The 22374-nt window shown below is 46.4% G+C and overlaps 1 protein-coding gene across 2 annotated transcripts in view; it reads left to right on the forward strand.

Annotated features, from left to right (window-relative positions):
* Nucleotides 1-22374, forward strand: part of FAM169B (family with sequence similarity 169, member B) — a 61358-nt gene that overhangs the window by 2231 nt on the left and 36753 nt on the right. For both annotated transcript variants that reach the window (XM_008578567.1, XM_008578570.1), the window contains exon 2: nt 1280-1379. In XM_008578567.1, the coding sequence (XP_008576789.1) occupies nt 1280-1379 (100 nt within the window). The remainder of the gene's footprint in view (nt 1-1279; nt 1380-22374) is intronic.

Consider the following 22374-nt stretch of genomic DNA (forward strand, 5'->3'; position numbering starts at 1 on the left):
GCCGGGGGCCCGGCACCGGGTTCGCAGGCCTCGGTGTTGCTCCCGCGCCTCGCCCAGCCAGTGAGCGGGAACCGGTCTGCATATGGGATCCGAACCCTCGGACGGGAGTGCCGCCGCGCCTCCCAAGCGGCGCACTATCCAGTGCGCCACCGGGCCGGCCCTGATTTTTGGTGTTTTTTGCATAATTTGGAATCATAGGTGAGATCAGTCTATGAATATAATGTTGTCTATAATAAGCATCTTTCCATGTTGATGCACTGTTTTGTAAATATTGTGCTTAATGGCCTTGTAACAGCTGCCTTGTGGATGAACCGTGCTGGATATAGTCTCTGTGGAGGGCCAGCTCAGGGACTCTTCATTAAAATGACCCTGAAGATGAGGAGGCACCAAGACATTTATGGGTCTCAGGATATGTTAAGAAATAGTTCTCTGAAACTGTGGAGGCCGGCCTTAAACTTTTACAAGCAACTTGCCTGCCTAGCTCAGCTGACACATTCTTTTCTAATTTTCTTATACTCTCCTTGGCTTTCAAAACAGTCTTTGTAATGGAATGTGTTGACCTTTTGCTTTGGGAGCTGAGAGCTGTGGGTTTGATGTCCACAAAGAGGGCTTTGGATGTTGGCACTTGAGAGAAGGCCCTAGGACAATCCCAGCTGTAGAGATCCTGGTTCCTTTCTCATATACGCAAACAGGAGCCCACAGTTGAGCTTCTCTGCCCTGGGGCTGACAAGGAGCCAGGGCTGAGCCTGGAGGGCCCAGAGAGAGTATGCACATCTTGAGACTGCCGGGACTGAGCTAGGGCAGCAGGCAGCCTAAGTGGCACCCTGGGTGGAGGCTGGCAGGTTCCAGGCTGTTTCCGTAGAGTGGCCACCAGATCCCTGGGAGGACCACTGAGGCTGACTTGTCAGGCACAGGCCTGCAGTGGGGTGTGGCCCTCTGCTTTTGTAGACTGAGGCCCAAGGAGGTTAGGATGGAGAAGGCTGCTGGAGTAGGGGGCAAATAGAAGGGAGGGATCCGAAGGGCATTTGGTTGGCAGTGTGGGTGTTGGATCAGTACCTGGATAGATGGACAGGTGAATGTGGGGGAAAGGTTTGCTGGGTGGAAGACAGGATAAGGACCTTTGACATATTCCAGGTTTCCATTTTCGTGTTGTCTTCATCCTGTCAAATTAACGTCTGTAACAGTGTTCTTTCAATGAATACTGTGCTAATTAACTAAGTAATTTCCTGTGCCCTTATTATGATGAAAGAACAAAATAGTTATTTTATTATTTTTTCAGATTAAACTTGAAACTTCGTCTGTTTGCTTTTTCCCCCTGCACCGTGATGAACCTCAACATAAGATACTGGTTTTGGTTAATCCCCAGGAAACAAAAACAGGTTGGTAGTTATTAATGGATTTTGAAAATGGGGATCATGATTTGGTCATCTACAATGTCTGAAATAAAATACTTAGGAAATGATGGTTGTGCTCATAGGCTGAACTTAGGAGAATATCAAGGCAAAACTAAGTTATTTCCAGCTTTTAGGGATCCAGTCTCTCTGAGCATGGGTACTTCAGAGCATGTCCTGCTTGGTTGGTATCACAAAGCCCAACGTGACATCTTTGGGGCAAGCTATTCAGCACATAAGACTGTCCTCGATGCCTCTCTTTTTGCTAAATGTGAAACACACGTGTGCTTAGCAAGCTGTCTGGGAGTTTTTGGTGTACTGGCAAGGCCTCCTCATTGCTCCAGGAGGTGAGGTGGCTGAGATTTGTAGGAGAGTTTTCCAGTCAAGGTTCGGGGGGTTTCCTATCCCCATCCAGCAGATGAAGGGACTGCTGTGAGCACAGGGGCGAGGAGGACCTTAGGTCTTTGACACTGCTTTGAATTTGTGACTCCACTGCCGGGGTAGTGAAAATGAGATGTGCCCACAGGAAACCCTCAGTGTACAGATTGTCAAAAACTCTAAAAATATTCTTTGCCCATTTTAAGAAAATGTCCAAATATCAGCAGCCCCCCACCTTCTTTTAGGCATTTAACAATATTCTGGTTGCAGGTCTCTAATTACAATTTGCATAATGTAAACATATGACTGACTCTTATAAATCTGTTTCCCATTTATACTGGACTTAATTATTTTGTTGTTTTCAAGAATGTACTATAATACATATTCATAAGCTCCAAGAAATCTCACTAAAGACCCTTCCTTATATATAATAGCAATTTAAATAAAGTTTCCAAATGTTTTCCTACTGCCGTGGGCTTTTTTCTGTTGGCTGTGATTTTGCAAAAGCACTCAGGTGTTCTGGAACCTCATGCTCTTTAATCTGGTATTTAGAAGCAGACACAAGTTCTTTCCAAATGCATCACACATTTCTGGAGCACATCTTCTGGCTTGAAGCATGTGGATCCTGCAGCAGCCGAAGGTATCAAGGACTCTCTTCACAGCCTTGTCAAACATGTCATCTTACCCCTGGGCTTAGCTGTGACCGTGGAGAATGATATCTGTGTTCCCTTTGTCATTTTCTTCCTGAAGTTCTATTTGTGAAGGTTGTGTGGGTTTGTGTGTATGTGTGTTTAAATGGAAGCCAAAGGAATCAGAAGCTGTTAGATAAGCCCAGTGTATGAGTTAATTATTAATAAGCTGGTTGAATCCATCACGGTCACTTCCGATAACCCTGTGAGCTAATGAAAAACATCCTGAAATTATGAATTCCCCGGTGGCAAGCAGTAAGTGTTCATGGCAGCCTGCTGTTAGGGTGTCAGTGACCCAGCTTTCCACCTTTCCCCTTTAAGAAACATGAATGTGCTTCCGTAAAGGTGGTTTGAGCAGCAGGTGTCTTTGTCCCTGTTGCTCCTTGCAAGATCGTTCTTGATGCTTCTCTGGGCAGAGGCTGGTTTATGTCCCCTGAGGGGACATGGCTGAAGGTTGCCAGGAACCTCCTTTCCCAGGTTGCCTCTGTACCTCCCAAGGACCTTATCTTCCATTTATTTCTTCATCTTTGTTATTTCATTTATTTCCCCTTATTTTGTAATTTGTTAATTATTAACTTATCTCAAGTGTTTTCCAAGATTAAAAAAATAACTCCTCTCATCAAAAAAAGCTGGGGTATTTTTCTGGCCTCCTGTATTAAATGAAAACCACTTGTGCTAGCCACCAGCTGATCATCAACTCGGCTCATTTCTTCCTCGGTCCTGCACAGTATAATAGGTTAAACTTGGACTTTGGCATCAGATAGAACTGACTTGGAATCATGGCTCTGCCAACTGACTTGGTGACCCAGCTAAGTTATTTAGCCTCTCTGAGCATCAGTTTTGTCATTTGCAAAATGGGGACATCTAATCTACGTCACAGGGCCGTTCTGGGAATGAAATGACTCGAGGCAGAAAATCTGATGCCTTGGCCCATCCTGGGCAGCATGTAAGCATGAATTCAGGAGGTCTCCCGTGTTCTTCCACCATGGCGCACGCTGGCTCGTTCTTCCTGTCTTTCCGTGTTGTCTTAGAGAAGCATAGGATTTCAGAGTGGAACTTGTTAACTTCTGGCTGACCTTGGGCAGTCAGAATCACCTCCTGGACAGATTCTGCTTGGGGACTTCAAGGGTAGGGAGGCAACATCACACAAGGCAGTCTAGTCTGTTTTTGAACTACCTTCATTGTAGGAAAGTTGTTCTCATCCAGAACTGCCACATTGGATAAATGTCATGCAGTCGGTCCAAAAGCATCAGCTGATCGGGGACGGGCTGGGAAGGATGTGACTCCACACCACCTGGGTAAAAGGACAGTGGCTCTCGTTGCGAGAAGGGGGCTGCTAGAAAACAGACGTGGTCTGGGGCTGCGTTAATGGAAGGATAAAGTTCCAGCTCAATTATTGGTCAGTTCTCTTTGGTGCTGCTCCAACCACGTCTGAAACAAACTGGCATTTATCCATGGAGAGCAATGGGGACGATGAGAGGGCTGGCAAGGTTTTGAGCAGAGCTCAAAGGGGAAAGTAGAGTCATTTAGCATCCAGGAGCTCATGGTTGAAATGGTGTTGAGATCAGTAGGTCCACTGTTTTGCAAGATGATTTTAGATGGTGCGGCCATTTCAGGAGAAAAAATGATGTTCTTTCAAATTGTATTTTGATTCTAAATACGAGGGTACTTCAAAAAGTTCTTGGAAATGGAATTAAAAGATAATATAAATCTTTCCGTGAACTTTTCGAAGACCCCTTGTATATTGAGGAAAACATTTCTGTTTCCTGCTAATATGCCTTTAATGTTTGATAGATTAGGAATCCCAGCTAAATATCTTTAGCTAGAATAAAATGTTTTGTCTTTGTAAGATTTATTTTTATAATTATAGCAAGTGATGATGCCTCATTTCTGGTAGGGCTGATAACAAGTGGTGTACAGATCTGTCAAAATCATGAAGGTGTGTCTAGGAAATACTGGTCTCTGATCTGGGGTCTCTACTCCCTGGGATAGTCTGTTCTATCCCGAGACAGCTGCTACTGTAAGAACATTCCTCATAAGAAGCTCAAATATATGCCCACAGTCTCTTCATTGGCCTAGTTCCCCCTCTGGGGCCCTCCAGGTAGGTGGGCGTGGCTTCTTCACAGGACAGTTCTCAGGTATGGAGCTGGCTACCGTATCTCCAAAATCTTCTTTTATATCACACATCTCTCATTCTCAATTGGTTCTCCTGGGATGTGGGCTCCAGAGCTCATCACAGCCTGGATCCTTCGATCAGACCTAGGCTTCTCTTAGAACATGGCAACCACACCTGTGTCATGGGTGCTATCATGGAAAGAACCTGGGTTTTAAAGTCAGTTAGACCTGGGTTCAAATTCTGGCTCTGCCCCTTAGGACTTGGTGGCCTGGGTGGCCTGGGTGAAGTGACTTAGTATCTCTGAGCTTCATTTTCCTGTCTTGATAGTCAGTGGTGTGGCCAACGCCCAGAAGCAAGACATCACCAGGGAACCTGTTAGAAATGCAGGGTCTGGGCTGACCCCGTGGCGCACTCGGGAGAGTGTGGCGCTTGCGAGCGCAGTGGCGCTCCCGCCACGGGTTTGGATCCTATATAAGGATGGCTGGTGCGCTCACTGGCTGAGCGCGTTGCGGGTGACACCAAGCCAAGGGTTGCGATCCCCTTACTGGTCACAAAAAGGACAAAAAAAAAAAAAAAAAAAAGAAATGCAGGGTCTTGCCCCTTCCCGCTAGACCAGCTGAGTCAGAATCTGTACTTTAACAAGATCCCCAGGTGATTTGCAGGCACCTTGCAGTCTGCAAAGTGCTTGTCTAAAGAACTGAGAGACTAGAGGGGTGGAATGTGAGAGCGTTCATCACTCTGCTTGGACTGGACATTCTGCTTTCACAAAGCTAGCCTCAGTTTACCTTTGCATTTCCAACGCAAGGTTGACTCACCTCCAGCTGACAGCTTACCACCCTGCATTCCTGGGCCTGGCCCTGGGCTTTTCCCTTGTTCTTAAGACATGACTTTATCTTTCAAAATTTGTGTAGTTAAAGGAAGGACATTTATTCCCATTATATCTAAACAAATGGCTTTATTGAGAAATAATTCACATAACTTATAATTCATCCATTTAAAGTGTACAATTCAATGCTTTTTAGTATATTCTCAGAGTTGTTCGTCCATCACCACAGTCATTTTTAGGTCATTTCCATTACCTGCTCCCGAAAAACACTATCCCCCTTGCCTGTCAGTTTCTTCTATCCCTCTGTCTTCTCCAGACTTAGGGAGCCTCTAATCTATTTTCTGTCTCTATGGATTTTCCTATTCTGGGCATTTCATTTAAATGCACTTATATAGTATGTGGCCTTTTGTGTCTGACTTCTTTTACTTAGCATGATGTTTTCAAGGATTATCCATGTTCTAGCATGTTTCAGAACTTCATTTTTTTATGGCTGAATAATATTTCATTTATTGATATACCACATTTTGTATCAGTTGATGGACATTTGGGTTGTTTCCAGCTTTTGGCTATTGGGAGTAATGCTGCTGTGAGCATTTGTGTGCATGTTTTTTGTTTTTTTTTTTCCTTTTTGTCTTTTTTCGTGTCCGACAATGGATCGCAACCCTCAGTGTCGCGCCCGTACTGGACCGGGACCAGCAACGGGATCGCAACCCTCGGTGTTGCTCCCACACCTCGCTCAGCCAGTGAGCGGGAACTGGTCTGTATGTGGGATCCGAACCCTCGGCGGGAGTGCCACCGTGCTCCCAAGCGGCGCACTGTAGCAGTGCGCCACCGGGCCAGCCCTGTGTGCATGTTTTTGTGTAGGTGTATGTTCTCATCTCTCTTGGGAACCCAGGAGTGGAATGGCTGGGTCATATGGTGGCTTTGTATAACATTTTGAGGAACTGCCAGACTGTTTCAAAGCAGCTGTACTATTTTATATTCCCTTGGACAATGTACAAGGGTCCCCACTTCTCCGCATCCTGGCCAACACTTCTTGCTGTCTGTGTTTTTGATTATAGCCATTCTAGTGGATGTGAAGTGGTATCTCTGGGTGCGGTTTGATTCGCATTTCCCTGATGACTAATGACATTGAGCATTTTTTCACATGCTTATTGGCCATCTCTATATCTTTTTTTTTTTTTTCCTTTTTTGTCTTTTTTACTGACCGGTAACGGGATCGCAACCCTCGGTGTCGCACCCGTACCGGGGACCGGCAACGGGATCGCAACCCTCGGTGTTGCGCCCGCACCATGCTCAGCCAGTGAGCAGGAACCGGTCTCCACATGGGATCCGAACCCTCGGCGGGAGCTCCGCCACGCTCCCAAGCGGTGCACTCTCCAGTGCACCACCAGGCCGGCCCTCTCTATATCTTTTTTAAAGAACGGTCTATACAGATCCTTTGCCCATTTTCAAATTGTCTTTTTATTATTGAGTTGTGACAATTCTTTTTATATTCTGGATACAAGTCCCTTAAAGGATATATGTTTTGCAAAATTTTTCTCCCATTCTTTGAGCCGTCTTTTCAATTTCTTGATTATGTCCTTTGAAGCAAAAAATTTTTATGATGTTTACTTTATTTTTTTCTTTTGTTGCTTGTGCTTTTGGTGTCATATTTAAAAAACCATAGCCTAATCCAAAGTCATGAAGATTTATGCCTATGTTTTCCTATTATATTTTACTTGGGTGTATTATTTTATCCTATTTGAAGAGTGGATCTTTCCACCCAGTTATATTAACTCTTCCTTCTTGCTGTATAGTTTGTGTCATTTGAAGGCTTGTGTTCTTTATTTGTATTCAAGTAATTAAAAAATTCTGAATTTTATTCATGCAGTTATTATACCTTTAAAAACACATCCAACCCATTATTTAGCAAACACTTCTGGTTTGCTGACAAGGAGATTTCAAGAGGCTTTGTGAAATGCATGCTTGTAATTAAGAGTGGAGGAAAATCTGGCTGCCAAGATTGAGATGACTTATATTTAATTATTCTCCTAACATTAGCCTGGGAGCACTGTCAGAAGAGGAAGTGAATCCAGTTTGCCTTATCTGGTCTTGGTGAATTCATGCTGATTTTAAATGTAATCTTTCTTTTGTAGGTTCTCACAGACCACCTTTCATAATTCACTCTAGACCTTCATCAGGAGGGATGTTTGGTGAACCAGGCGTTATTCGAAGTGACATTTCTCCCTCACACTGGGACAGCATTGGTTCATGTTTGGTCTTTGTGGCCCATTCTTGGCACTGCACGCTCTCAGAGAGTTTGAGTTTCAACTTTGGATTCACATTCACAGGTTCTGGCCTTTGGGATGTGAATTCACTGGGTCTAGAGACTTGGGCTTCTCTGAAACTAGCTAATGAGCTCCTGTTGTCTTTCCACTGTTTCCAGCTACCAGCCTTGCCAATACCAGTCTCCTCTAATTTGGAGACCATTTTCCTTTCCAGTGAAGATGGCCTCTGTGACCATTAGAGTGTTGGCGTTTTGTCCTGGGAGTCTCCCCTTTGGGTCCAGCCAGTCCCCGAGGCAGCAGCCCTGCTTCCTTGAGCATTTTCCTGGCCTGCCTGAGCTTACTTAGTGCTCTGGCCTCCCCCATCCATTATAGGATCCTGTGGGCCTGGGGCTATGTCTTTGGTTGTGGGGCACCTTCTCCACCGCTCACACTGTGACATCTTAGTAATATCCGACCTTTGTAATGGTGGCTGTCTCTGCAGGATCCTGGACCACACGCTTAGTTTTTCTAGAACATCTCTTCCTGTTGTCTTTGTCAGGAAACTCGGTCCTTGTCTTGCCAGATTTTCTTTTTTCAGCTATCTTTCTGACAGTGTATGTTTGGTATATTTTTTTCAATATAAAACCCAGTGGTCAGGGCTGGCCCCGTGGCTCACTCGGGAGAGTGCGGTGCTGGTAGTGCCGAGGCTGCGGGTTCGGATCCTATATAGGGATGACCAGTGCGCTCATAGTGCTCACTGGCTGAGCGCGGTGCGGCCGGTCTCAAAAAGGACAACCCCCCCCCCCCCAAAAAAAACCCAAAAAACAAAAGAAAATCCCAGTGGTCAGATGATCAGAGGAAAGGGCAAAGAATGTCTCAGAGGCTAATTAAAGATGGCAAATTGTAATTGAGTCAAATGAAAGAGACCTGATGCCATAGCGCTGCAGAAGTTTCTAGAATATGGAGACTATTAGGTATTTCTGGAAGCATCCCTGGTTTTCTTGACAGGGGAGTAGCAGACCGGCCAAAACAGGGGATGTGAGGCCTGAGAAGTTGTCCCTCCATTTCCTGGGAACCTGTGGCCCTATGTCCTGGCATCCATGCTCACTGGTGGTGCCAGCACCTCGTTCTCACAGAAGCCGGCTCCTCTGCCCTGCAGGGCTGGGGGCCCTGGACCGGCAGCAGCAGGCCTGCCTCACCCTGAAGCAGCTCCTCACCTTGTAGAGTCTGGCCAGAGTCACACCAGTCCCTTCTTTGAATGTTTGGAAGTTTCCATTCACAGAGTTTGCCATTATGCTCTTGGCCCTGTGCTGAAGGGAGTGTGGGTTTCACAAGATGCCCTGTGATGTTAAGGAGGACGGGCCGGAGGCGAGGTCCTGTCTCTGGATCTTTGGCCCTCAGCAGAATGCCCTGCCCATGCTCAGCAGGAAGGACGGAGGGAAGGAGAGACATGCCAGTGAATCCCAGGAGGCTGCTAGCATCCAGGGCAGAGATGCTGCGGGCGTGCCCGGCGGGGAGGGCACGGGTTGGAGAGAGAGCAGGAAAAAGAGGCTGTGGGGTGGATTGAAGGTGAGGGGGAGGAAGGTTTTGTTGTGGCTTGAGGGTGGTGGTAACCATGCTTGGTAATTTAGTAGAAAAAGCATAGGGTGAGGTCAACCTGAGCTCCTGTCTGAAGGGTCTGTGGGACAGTGAAGGGCAGGGGATGTAGGATTCAGCTATTGGAGGAGAGATCTGAACCGGGAGCCTCCTCCTGGATGGGGACCTGGACTGGAGGTGAGCCTTCACTGTGGGCCACATCACTTTACAGTTGTTCATTGGTCCCTGTGTGTCGCCCTGGTCCTCTTCCGTGGTTGCTTTTCTTGGAGAGATTATAATCTCTCTCAAGGGAGGGTTCATGTCAGTTGGATCTGCTGGGCTCTGCTGGTGGCTGGCACCCCCAGTGGGTGTTTGGTAACCTATTGTGAGCACTCCGGACAGGGAGATGTGGGATTGGGAGGTGGACAGCTGAGAAGCAGAAAGCAGGGCACTTGGGGAGAAGGAAGACTGAAGTAATAAGGTTTGCAGTTGTTGCCCCATGTGGACTTCCCTTGATTAGAAAACATTTCTCCCTCCAGCCGGCTCTCAGGACGTTTTGTGACCAAGCGTAACACTCGCCCTTCAAATTGCTGCTAATTTATTTACAGTTTTTGGTGATTGCACATCATATGCACCCTGAGAAAAACAAGCAGGGAATTGAAAAATGATGATTTTTTTCCTGGAAAAACATGCCCATTATAGCCTGCAGTGACAGTGAGAGCCAAAACAAACATTCAGATGAAACCAGAGCCGCTGTGCAGCCCGCCTTCTGAGTGGCTGTCATGCGCCGGTGGGATTGTGACATGGTGGACTAGTGGCCAGACCCTCTCTGGGTTGTGTTTGGGCCAGGTGGTGGGTCAGGACAGGTGGGAGGGTTAGAAGGGAGCTATGCCCCCAAGGTGCTTCAGGAACTTTCCCAAGGCCTGTCTGGGATGCTCCTCACCCTTGTTCAGGCGTCCCAGTTTTGTGGCCCTTGAAGGGGCAAGCTCAGCCCCTGGTGGGTGGGATGGGTGGGCTTCATCCCGGCTCTGTCTAGCTGGATGAGCCTATCAACTGGACTCAACAAAATGGGCAGTTTATGTCTATCTATTAAAAAACCCAGTGTGGTGGGAGGAGGGAGAGGCTTCGCTGACCTAGTAAATAGTAAAGTCTGAGTGTCAGCATGTGGAGCAGTAAGTGCATTTTTTTGGCTTTGATGTGTAATGGTCCCACAGACTCAGGACCACAAAAGAGGCCAATTGAGATTCTCCTGAGCCCACTTGAGGGATCACTGTGGGGCAGGCACCCCATTTGCAGGTCCACACACCTCCCAAGACCCCGTGGATGTAGTTCTTTTTGTCTCAGTCCATGCTTTTTCTGGGTTATGCAGGGGGAAACATTGGCCCAAAGCAGGTCAAATCATCCCACCTTCCACAACGGTGTTAAGTAGTTTGGGGGAAAAGGGCCCTGGCCAGAAACTCAGCCTCCCATGTAAATACCTGCTTCTCTGGGTAGCTAAGGCACTTGTGTGCCCGTGGGTACTTGGCCAGGGTAAGGTGGCCCCCAGGTGGAGTAATGACCTAAACCCCTTCTCACTCCACGCGAGGAATGGAGAGTTCTGTTTTCCTTGGGCCATGAAAGGTGCAGATTGAAGAGCTATTCGCAGTGACAGCAGTGTGTTTTGGAAACACATGTTGGTTATGGTTTGGGATTTTCTTCTTTAGTCCCTGTTAATATATGGCACTTACTGTGAGTTGGATTTAAACATAGGAGAAAACAGCATCCCAGAAACAAAGACATGTCATTCTTACCAAGGGACTGATGGTATTTGGAAAACAGGGAAGCTCCAAGGAAAATATTCTGAGTGTCGGATGGCGCCTTCTTCTTGGCGGGGTGGGGGTGGGGGTGGAGTTGCTTCTTCGAGGTATACCGAGGGTTTCCCACTGCAGCAGGGGGAACTCTGCATCCTATGTGGTTTCCCCAACCCGAGAAATGTGCGGAGGCTGTCCTGGTGCAGTTGGTGATTTTCAGATTCCTTTCCTAGATGGACTAGGTTCGGTCTGGGTTACTTTTTGCCCCGGAAACCTTGCAGTTCAGCTGAACCTCAGAATCCAAGCTCCACCTTCCCTGAGTTAAAATCTGGACTCATGAAAACAAAATTGCTCAAGGCAAGAAAGGCCTGAGAAGCACAGGGAGGCCAATGCAGATGTACTGTGATCCAGATGTTTCCTTCTCCATGGCAGAGAGGCCTAAGTTTGCGAGGCATCTGGGGAAGTGTTTTCCTTTAGGGAAGACATGTGTATGGCAGTGGTAGCCCAAGAAATGTGATGTGACAGTTGCTATGTCAGCTAGTGTATTTTCCCCTTCCCCTTAAATTACTGACCAGCTCAGTCCATGTTGCATAAAAGTCATGCAATGCCTTGGAATGTGTTTATGTGCCGGCCTCTGCCAGAACTTTTCAGCCTTTTTTTTCCTATGTGTATTTTGCTTTTGGGAAGATGGCCTGTCACTTTGGTTTAACTGTGCTCTTTTTTTGTGTGTGGAACTACATATTTCTTAGATTTGTAATGGGGCAGGGGTGGCTTAGACTCCAGGGGAGCGATAGAAGGGGTAGTAAGGGGTGGGGGGCAGCAGGAAGACTTGCAGCCCCTTCAGCTATGATGAAGAAGTACAGACCATGGGCCAGGACATGAGCAATTTGCAAGTAGCCTAGGAGGTGAGACGTGCTCCTGTGGTGGCATGGAGCACTGTCCCTCTCATTCCCCTTGCTTTGGGCTATGCACATGGCTGCCTGCTGGCCACCTCGCTTTGCTGTTTCTAACTGATATTTTGAAACTGATGCCCTCAAGCCTACTCTTCCTCCTCGCTTCCTTCTGGTAAAGACACCTGCGTCTTCCTCCAAAGCTGGGGAGCTGGCTGCCCTCCCTGCTCCCTGCTTCCTTCTGCTGAGGACCAGTTCAGGTCCCGGCCGGTCTTTCCTCCCCCAGCACCTTTGTCCTCGCCAGCATGATTGCTGCAGCCCATCTCCTTTCCCCTTCGTGGTGCATCACTGCAGCCTCCCCGGTCCTCCCTGCCTCCAGCTTCACCTCTGTCCTAATCCATTCTCCACACTCAGTGTGATCCTTCCTTTTTTTTTTAGACTTTATTTTTTTAGAGCAGTTTTAAGTTCTGGAATGTACATAGATTTCCCATAAACCCCCTTCTCTCCACATGCATAGCATCTCCCATTATCAACATCCACCACAGTGGGACGTTTGCTGCAACCGAAGAACCTACATTGACTCAGAATCCGTAGCTACATTAGGATTCATACTTGGGGTATGAATGTGAAACCCACATTCTATGGGTTTGGACAAATGTGTAATAACGTATCCACCATGACAGTATCATACAAAGTACGATCCTTCTGTTAAATAATTATTTTCTTTAATTTCAAAAAGACTAATTCCTCCCACCTGGACATAACCAGCTGTTCTCTTTTTAATACATGACCACGGTCATGCCTCTTGCTTGGATTTTCTAGTGACTTATTTCCAAGCCAGATACCTCAGCCTGGCCTCTGGAGCCCAGCCTCCTGGCTGGCCACCATCTTTCTGGCACAGGCTGGTCTTGGAACTCTGCCCCAGCTCTCCCACACAGCCCCTGAGCGGGTTCCTTTTCACTGCTCGTGTTCTGGAGCACTTGTCATGGTGTGTCATGTCATGGTGGCCTGTCGTTGCCTTTGCTGGATCGCATCTTCCACTTGGATCCCCGGTGCCAAGTATAGTGCCTGACATTTAGTCAGTGTTTGCTGAATAGATAGCAGGTCCCACTCTCATCCTGCAGTGTGAAGCAAGGCCCCGAGGCATTGACTCTTGTCAGGGTTCTCCCTTGCTGGCCTCTCCTTCCTCAGCACCATGCCTTGGTCTGTGTCTCCTCATGTCTCTCTCACCTCTCTGCTGGCCCCTGCCTGGCTCCAGCTCTGGCTCTGCCCTCTTATCTCTCCGTCCATTCTTTACCTGGGGCATAGTGCTTAGAACAGGACTTTGGAATCATGAGACCCACCCAGGTTCACATCCAATTCCAGGGCTCACATGCCCTTGACAGATTTACATGCACATGCTCTTGAACAGGTTTCTTGACCCTCTGAGCCTAACCTGGAAAACAGAATTAACTGTGGTAACCATTAAATGAGATACTGCACGTGGCACTGCGCCAGGTGCTTGGTGAGTGCTTGGACATGTTGTTGTCGTGAATTGTTTTAAAGCAGTAATTGGATCAGGTTCCTCTTCTCCTCCAAAGCATGGTGGCTATCAGTTGTCTGCAGAGCACAGCCCTCGAGGCCTCCTTGCTCCTCCCTGTGCCTTAGGCTGTGGCACGTGGCAGCTCCTGTCCTTGCTCTCTTATGTCTGTGGCTCTGCTGCCTCCCCCACCTGGAGCTGCCTTCTCTCCCTTCCTTGGCCTGCCTCATTCTTCCAGCCTGCTCAGGACACCTTCAGTCAGAATGACCTGTGTCTCCCTTCCTGCTCGTTTGGCACACAGCCTGGGTCTCATTTGGCTTTATTTTGCTTCATCTCCTGGCCACTATCTCTTCCTCTAAGTTGTGAGTTTGTTCAGGCAGAGTCTAATTTAATTTCTCAAGTGGATGTAATATGTGCACATCATAGCTGCTTGACACGTGGATTGAATGGGCAACGCGTGCTACAGAATTGTGACCTCCTGAGGGTCTGTGTGACTCTATGGTGCCTCCTGCTGTTCTCTCTGCTGGGCAGGTGGGGAGGGATGGCAAACAGCCACACGAGCCACCGAGCCCTGCTGCACGTTCCTAATTTATCACAACATTCTTTGTGGAGTTTGCCTGTGGCCTCAAAATCGTTCTTGGGGCAGTGCTCCCGGCTGTCATAGCCCATCCATCCAAGGTGACAGGTGACAACCAGGTTTCCCTGACCTGTACTGTGAAAAATCATGCTAAGTTTTTCAAAATGATTATTTTGTTTATTTATTGATTAAAAAAATATTCAGATAAAAAAGAATTTAGCTTTTTAAAGAGATCTTAGGCAAATTAAAAGATTTAAAAGTCTTGTTGGGAGGTCCTGGGCAGGTTAAGGTAGATGTCGTAATAAGGCACTGAAGTGTGCCCACAGGTTGGGGGGAGAGTAAGGAATGCCGTGGTCAGCGTCATGTTGCCTGATAGAAAAAGGAATGGTCATGAGGAAATGTGGAGGGAGAAGCATTGTGCACTGGAGGGAACAGACAGGGTAGCAGGTGTCATGGACATTTCTGTGCAAACCAGAGCAGAAAGACAGAAGAGGGAGGTCCTGGGGAAATCGAGTGTTCAAGGCCCTTCTCATGGTCTCACTGACAAGGGAAAGACAAGAGGCTTTTCATATGTCTTTGAAATCCCAGAGCAATGCTTGAAGCAGGTGGAGAAAGTTTCTAGAAGCCACTGGAAAGCATCAGACACTTAGGAAAAGTTGGGTGAGGTGAACTCTTTCACCTAATCTGCATAATAACCAGGTGAGAGGATGTTGTGAACTCCCTTTGACAGGTGGATGAATCAAGGCTGGGGAGGGCGTGAGTTAAGGCCATGCAACCAGTGATTGGAGGAGCCAGAGTTTGAGCCTTGTCTGGCTGAAGTCTGAATTCTTTTCCCTGCCCAAGTACGTTGGACTGCGTCTAAAATGCCACATGCCAGTGTGTTTCCCTTTGGTGCCAAAGTCTGTTTGAAACTTGTGAGTGAATGAAGCTGATGTTTTGCTGAGATGGTGTTTGCAGCCCTGTCTCTCCCTCAGTGAGTCCTCCCCCACCTACTCCTGCTGCTTGAGATGTCCTTGGACTTGTAGGGCTCTGTGCCTCTGCCTGTGGGTTAGCCCTGTCTGCAGTGGCCTTGCCTGTCATCCCTGCCTGTTATCCCTGCCTGTTGGAATCTTATCCAGCGACCCATAGCCAGTGGAGCTCTCTGGGGATGCTTTCCCAATTCCCCTTCTGTGGGTCTTCACGACACTCAATTCTGGCACCTATCATGCTCTGCCCTGTTTCAGAGCAGCTTGTTTTAGCTCACGTCCCCTGCAGGCTCCCAGCTCCCAGGGGTCAGGAGGGAGGCTTACTCATCAGCCTCTGGGGGCCTAGCACAGCCCCTTGCAGTCAGGAACTCAGCCCAGAGACTTGAATTCAGTTGATCATGCTGAGCCTTGGGTGAATCCAGGCCACTGGGAGTTAGCCTTGGGGACCTCACTGTCATAACTTGTTTAGGAAACCTTGGAGTGTCATAGAATAAAATTCATTACTGACATCTTCCATGTGGTCTGTGTCACCTGTCACTCAGGGGGACAGGGAAATTAAATTGGTGCAGCGAGGCTGGCTCTTCGTGACACCCTGCTGATTGCCCTCACCACAGCACAGCTCTCTGTGCGTGTCCAGTCTCTTTTCAGGCCATAGGTAATGGAGAGCCAGAGGATACCGATCAGGATAATATTTTTCCTTTCTGAAAACATAGATGTTGTTGTTTCCATTTTCTAACTCTTGGAACTTTCCAGCCCCAGGGTCTCAGCAGTGATGCCCGGAGGCTGGCTCTGCAGCACCTGTCAGTCCCCAGGATCCATCCTTTGTCCTTGCCGAGCAGGAGGCAGCCTCTCTCCCAGAGCTCTGCCACCTTTCTCCTTCCTGTTTGCTCTGGACTAGGTGTCATGCTTCACTGATCAAAAACTGCTGCTGCTCTCCAAAAGGCTGATTCTGTTTTTCAAGAGTGGGTTTTGAGGAGAGTTTATTTTAGACTGTTAAATTCAACTGGACTACACTTTTATCATTATGTATACTTAGCAGTTTAAGATGAGTTTTGGGAAAAAAACAGTTCAATCTATATTGTGACAACTTGTATGACTAATGCTCTGCAGTGCACCATGAAACTTGCAAGGTATCACATAAACACCAAATCATAACACATTTCCTGTTTGAAACTATAAGTAAATCGAGCATCGGTATTATAGGAATACACTCTGTCAGTGTATCGAACATTTTTATTGATTCACCTTATTGAGCAGGAAAAAAATCCTTATTGCTTTATAAAGCTCCTGTAAGTTCTAGTAGGTGCCATTTGAAAATGAATTAAGTTGAATAAATGAAGGCAGATGTCAAGCATTTAATTGGCCTTCTCTCCCAGCTGGCTCTATCAATTTTGGAGCCATTGTCAGAGATGATATAGTTCACTGATATGAAACTGACATAGTGAGTTAGATGCTGTTGGTCTTTGGAGAGAAGGGGCTGGCTATGCAGAGTTATGTTTAATACCTAATGCCCCTGTAGCCTGCTCTTCACAGAGTTTTCTACTAAAGTTCCTCAAATAGCAGAGAATAGGGATGAAGTCTGTGGCAGCTTACCCCAAGTGGTCTACAAAAATGTGTCTTAAAGTCTTGAGCCCCTTATGTTAAATGTTCATGTGACTTTTGTTTTCTATTCCATGTTAACATTTTCCTCCAAATCTTTAACTGGAAAGGTTTGATGGGAAAGAGGCATCTTTTTTTTTTTTTTTCCGACTGGTAACGGGATTGCAACCCTTGGCTCAGTGTCGTCCACACCACACTCAGCCAGTGAGCACACCGGCCATCTCTATATAGGATCCGTACCCGCGGCCTCGGCGCCACCAGCACCGCACTCTCCTGAGTGAGCCACGGGCTAGCCCAAAAGATGCATCTTTTAATTATGTAGCTTCCTGAACCCTGGGGCTCAGATATCTGGCTTGAGAAGCAGGTATACAAACAATGATATAAACAATACAAATGACACAAGAAAACAACCCAATTAACTTTGATGTTTAAAAAGAAACTCTTAAGCAAGGAAAGGAGGGTTGCCGAGCTAAAAGACAAGAGGCAAAGGCTTGCCGTGGTATTTGCCTTTAGAGTGACCACTCTGTAGGGAAGGATTGGCTGGGGAGACCGAGGCAGGAGGCCAGGCGAGGGCCTATCTCAGTCATCAGTGGAGATTATAGTGGCCTGGACCTAGCTGTTATTGGGGCTGGAAAGAAGGGGATAGATACTGTCACATGACAGTAGAAGGAACAGATGGGTCTCTGTGGCTGCAGTGTGAGGAGGGGGAGGAGGAGAGGATGGACTCACTGATTCGTGACACTGAGCAACTACCCTGTGCCAGGCCCTGTGCTGGGTATTTCAAACTCGATCCTGATTGGAAATTCCCATCTCCATTGGGAACTCTGATAAGGAAGCTGGGACTCAGTGAGGCTGAGGATAATCCAAGATCTCCCCTACCAAGGAGTAGGACCCATGTCCAAACTGAGAAGGGTCCAAGGGATGTGTCTGAGACAGGATGAACCAGCCTCCATGACTGACTGATGGGTGGGGCAAGAATGGAAGAGGTCTCTATCCTTTTCCTGTAAATCTTAGCCCCAGAACCTTCTTGTCAAAGACCCCACCTCCACCCTTGCATGATTCCCCCATTCCTAGCAGTGTACCCCATCTCCGGCCTCTTGGAAAGAGCACTGGATCTGGAGTCCAGTGGCCCATGACTGGGCCACACCTCAGCCCCTTCTCGCTGGCTGCCTTCAAGTTACTGCACCTCTCAGAGCTTGTGTCCTCCTCAGAAAATTGCTGGTAACAGTTGCATTGTGAGAATGAAAGAAAATCACGTAAGAGGAGACAGCCCTGAGGTATAGTTGGTTCATTTGATGCTTTTAGATAATGTCGGATTTTAATAAATTTGGGGAGTTCTGAGTTGTGGCATGTGATTGGCCTTTGATGAACATTTGTAACATAAAAAGATGTAAGTAATTCTTACCCACTGAATTTATCAGTATTGGTGTGTATCCTGTTTTGCCCAACAACAATGGGATATATTCGGTTTTGGGGTCAACAATGGGCCACCTATAAAACATCTGTCGGGGCTGGCCCGGTGGCGCACTGCTACAGTGCGCTGCTTGGGAGCATGGTGGTGCTCCCGCCGAGGGCGGGCGCAACACTGAGGGTTGCGATCCGTTGCCGGTCACGAAAAAAGACAAAAAGGAAAAAAAAAAAAAAAAAAAAAACCCCACATCTGTCGAGTCCCTTTCAGGTGAGATTGGTTACACGCTCTGTCCCATTTCATGTTCTCAGAAAACTTCAGGTTTAAAAATACCTGCTTTACACCCCGGGCTCTCGAGCTAGGGCAGTGGGGAGCCGAGGGCCTTAGCCATGTCCCATCCCGACATCCACAAACAGCCCAGCTATGACCAAGCTGCCGCTGGAAGCTCCCTGGTTTCCCCTGCGAGAATAACGGGGGTGCCACAGACCTCAACCATGTCCCCCTCCTCCTCTCATGCTATTTCCTTCCCCTTCCCATCTTCTCCTCCCCTGCAACTGCTTCCCAACATCTTAGAATGTAAAAAAATAATAATATTAATAAATAAATTTAAAAAAATAGCTGCTTTATCTGCAGATAATCTTTCCTTTGCATCTTATCAGTGGCTCCACGCTGTTCAAACTGCCCCTCCGGAGGCTGTTTCTGTGTGCACCTCATCCTTTTCTCTTGGCTTTCTCTTTAGTTGTGGCTGTTTACATAAAGGAATCTTGGTGGCCCACAGAAGATGTCCTGAGAACCTCTGATCTGGCAAGAGAAGGGCTGATGAAGGTGAGGAGGTGCAGTTTTCAATGAATATTGCAAAACAGGTCTTAAAAGTCACCATACTTAGTACTATCATCATGTTAATAAATTAAAGCAATCTATCCCGGTGTATTCGTTTCCTAGGGCTCCCTGTAACAAAGTCCCACACACTGGGTGGCTTAAATGACAGAAATGTATTATTGTCTGTTGGCTGGAAGTTGGCAATCAAGGAGTCAGCAGGGCTGCTTTCTTTGTGGTTGTGAGGGAGTATCTGTTCCAGCCCTCTCCCAGCTTCTGGTAGCCTCGGGGGCTCCTTGGCTTGCAGATGGTGTTCTCCCTGTGTCTTCACCTCTGTTTTCTCTCTATGCATGTCTATCTCTGTTGAAGTTCTTTTTTTGTAAGGAAACTAGTCATACTGGATTAGAGACCACTCTAATGTCCTCATCTTGACTTGATCATTGCAAAGACCCTACTTCCAAATAAAGTCACATTCCCACGTACTGGGGGTTAGAGGGTTAGGACTTCAGTATCTTTTTGGAGGACACAATTCAATCCACAATACCCTGCTACCAAGGAAAACAGTAACAAGTGGCTCTATTGGACAGATATCTGGCTATTGGCAAATCTGTCTCACCTTCTTGAGTGGCCTCTCACGTTTTTGTTTTAAAACTAATCCATACCTGCTCTCCATTGTGTGGGAAAGTTCTGCTCAGTGTGTTCAGGCAATGCTTACTAGCCTTATTGTGAGTCAGAATTGCAGCAGGTACTATCCTGTACGTTACCTTAGACTTTTTATAGGGATTATCTAATTTCAGAACCTTCAAGGTATTTGTTTTGCAGATTTAGACACTGAGGTTGAGTCACACAGCTAGTAAGCGATTTAACTAGATACAGACTTTGGTCTCTCTGACGACAGGCCTGGTGGTCTTTGAAGTGCTTTGAAGCTTTGTAGGGCAGTTGTAAAGCAGAGACCTTGGATGGCGAGGGTGAAGGCAGGTGCCACAGCAGCTTCTCCGAGGCTTAGGCAGAGTCCTCTGGGCTGCACTTTGGCTGGAGCAGAGGTTAAGAAGGAAGGTGGTAATCAGCCTAGAGTTGGGACCCTATGCTTCACATAGAGCATGTGCCCATTTTTCTTTGATTGGTATATTTATCTTAATTCCATAGGTAGGAAGAAGAATGGTGCTTCTTTGCAGTCTTGAAATGGTAGGTCTGTACACAGTTGTTCAGAATGCCACTAGGTCCCCTTCATGGGATCCTACAAATACTGACTGAAATATCAGTAGTTTTTCGGGTTCAGTTTGGATAATAAGTTGATAATCCAAGTTTTTTTCTGCTAAACAATTAAAAAAATTAAACTCTGCATTGTTTTTTTTTTTTTTTTAACAACAGCTTCATCAAGATGTAGTTCACACACCATAAATTTCACTCTTTTAAATTGTAAAATTCAGTGATTTTTATTATACTCACAAAGTTGTATGTGGATCACCATTAATTCCGGAACATTTTCGCCACTCCACAAAGAAAACCTGAACCTCTTTCTGCAGCCCCTGGCACCCACTAATCTACTTTCTGTCTCTATGGATTTGCCTATTCTGGACATTTAAGGAATCATATGACATGTGGCCTTTTGTGACTAGTCTCTTTTTTTTTTTTGTTGTTGTGTGACTAGTCTCTTTAACTTAGCATTATTTTTTTCAGGGTTTGTCCCTGTTGTAACATGTACTTATATCAATACTTCATTCCTTTGTTTTTTGGCTGAATAATAGCCTATTGTATGGATATATCACATTTTCTTGATGGATATTTGAGTTGTTTCCACTCTTTGGCTATTATGATAATACTTGTTCGAGCAACTGTGTACAAGTTTTTTTTTTTTTGTCTTTTTGTCTTTTTTCCGTGTCCAGCAACGGATCGCAACCCTCAGTGTTGCCCCCGTACCGGACCGGGGACCGGCAACGGGATCACAAGCCTCGGCGTTGCTCCCGTGCCTCGCTCAGCCAGTGAGCGGGAGCCGGCCCGTATGTGGGATCCGAACCCTCGGATGGGAGCGCCGCCACGCTTCCCAAGCGGCGCACTATCCAGTGCGCCACCCGGGCCGGCCCTGTGAGGACATTTATTTCCAATTCCCTTGAGTATACACCTAGGGGTAGAATTGTTGGTCATATAGTGACTCTGTATTTGATATTTTGAGGAACTGCCACACTCTTCCACAGCAGCTGCACCATTTTACATTCTCGCCAGCTGCGTCTGAGGGTTTAAATCTCTCCATACCCTTGCCAACACTTGTTATTGTCTGTCTTTCTGATGTTATCCATCCTAGTGGATGTGAAATGGTGTCACATTGTGGTTTTGATTTGCATTTCCCTGATAGCTAAGGATGGTGAGCTTCTTTTCATGTGCCTTTTGGTCATTTGTATGTACTCTTTTGGAAAATGTCTATTAAGATCCTTGGCCCACTTTTTAATTGGATTATTTGACTTTTTACTGTTGAGTTATGAGAGTCTTTCATACATTCTGGATTCAAGTTCCTCATCACATATGTGACTTGCAAATATTTTTTCTGCTTTTGTGGGTTGTCTTTTTAGGTCTGCTTTTAATTGACTTAATTGACTTGATAGATGTTACTTTGAAAAGGTTTTTCTTCTAGCAAATGAGTGACAGCTTAAGATTCAGCAAATGAGTGTGAGGTCCCCAGTGCAGTGCCTGGTGTACCTGTGTGTGTGTGGCTGCCCAGCTCCTTTGCCACAGGTGGGCCAGGTGGCTGTTTAGTGACTGGTCATTCTGAATGCTGGGAAAAATCTGGTTTGCTCTTTAAATATTTTTTCAGAAGAAGAGTGGTTACTTCTTTCATTATCATCTCTTCTAAGTTTAGATGAGGAAACTCCTCACACCTTCTGAAAATGTGGCCTATGTTGTGAATAGAAAGAAACTTGGATATTATTTCCACTTAATGGGCCATGTTGTAAAGATCTATCGTAACCCCAGCAGTATGTGGGGATATTTTCCTTCTCTGTTTGTAGATCTTTAGGTATTAACTTTTTTTCCCCCCTTTGTTTTAATTACGTTTTGTTCCTTATCCAGCTGTTCTTCATAAATTACCAAAAAAAGCTTTCTTAATGCTCTTTCTGTTAACATAATTAGTGGTCCCGATGAGGGATTAGAACTGGATCTTAGTTTTGTGTTTTCAGAAATATTTCTAAGTCAAAATCGCTTGTCACACATTTTTTTCCCCTGTAATGAAATTGGACAAATTAAGTGCATTTTCTTTCTTTCCTTTTTCTCCTGCCAGCTTTTATTGGATATTTCCCTGCTGCCAGATGCAACCCACTTTTCTCTTCTGGCTTTCCCCTGAACTTTTTGGTTTTATAAGTTGACAAATGCAACCTCCTATGTTACACCGATCAGGTTTTGTTACTAGCTAGTTGTTCTTAAAATCTGGACTTGATCCGGCTGCCACTGTCTGAGATACAAAAGGTGGTGGCTCCTCTGAGCTGAGCTGGTGTGATTTTCATAGGTCTTTTTCTCATCTAAGATTTAACTCCAGATAAAGGTGAAGTACTTTGTATTCTGGGCCAATGAACAAGTTTATTGGTAGTGAACACTT

The sequence above is a fragment of the Galeopterus variegatus genome, unplaced genomic scaffold (genome assembly GCF_000696425.1).
Source record: "Galeopterus variegatus unplaced genomic scaffold, G_variegatus-3.0.2 Scaffold75, whole genome shotgun sequence".
Classification (NCBI taxonomy): domain Eukaryota; kingdom Metazoa; phylum Chordata; class Mammalia; order Dermoptera; family Cynocephalidae; genus Galeopterus; species Galeopterus variegatus.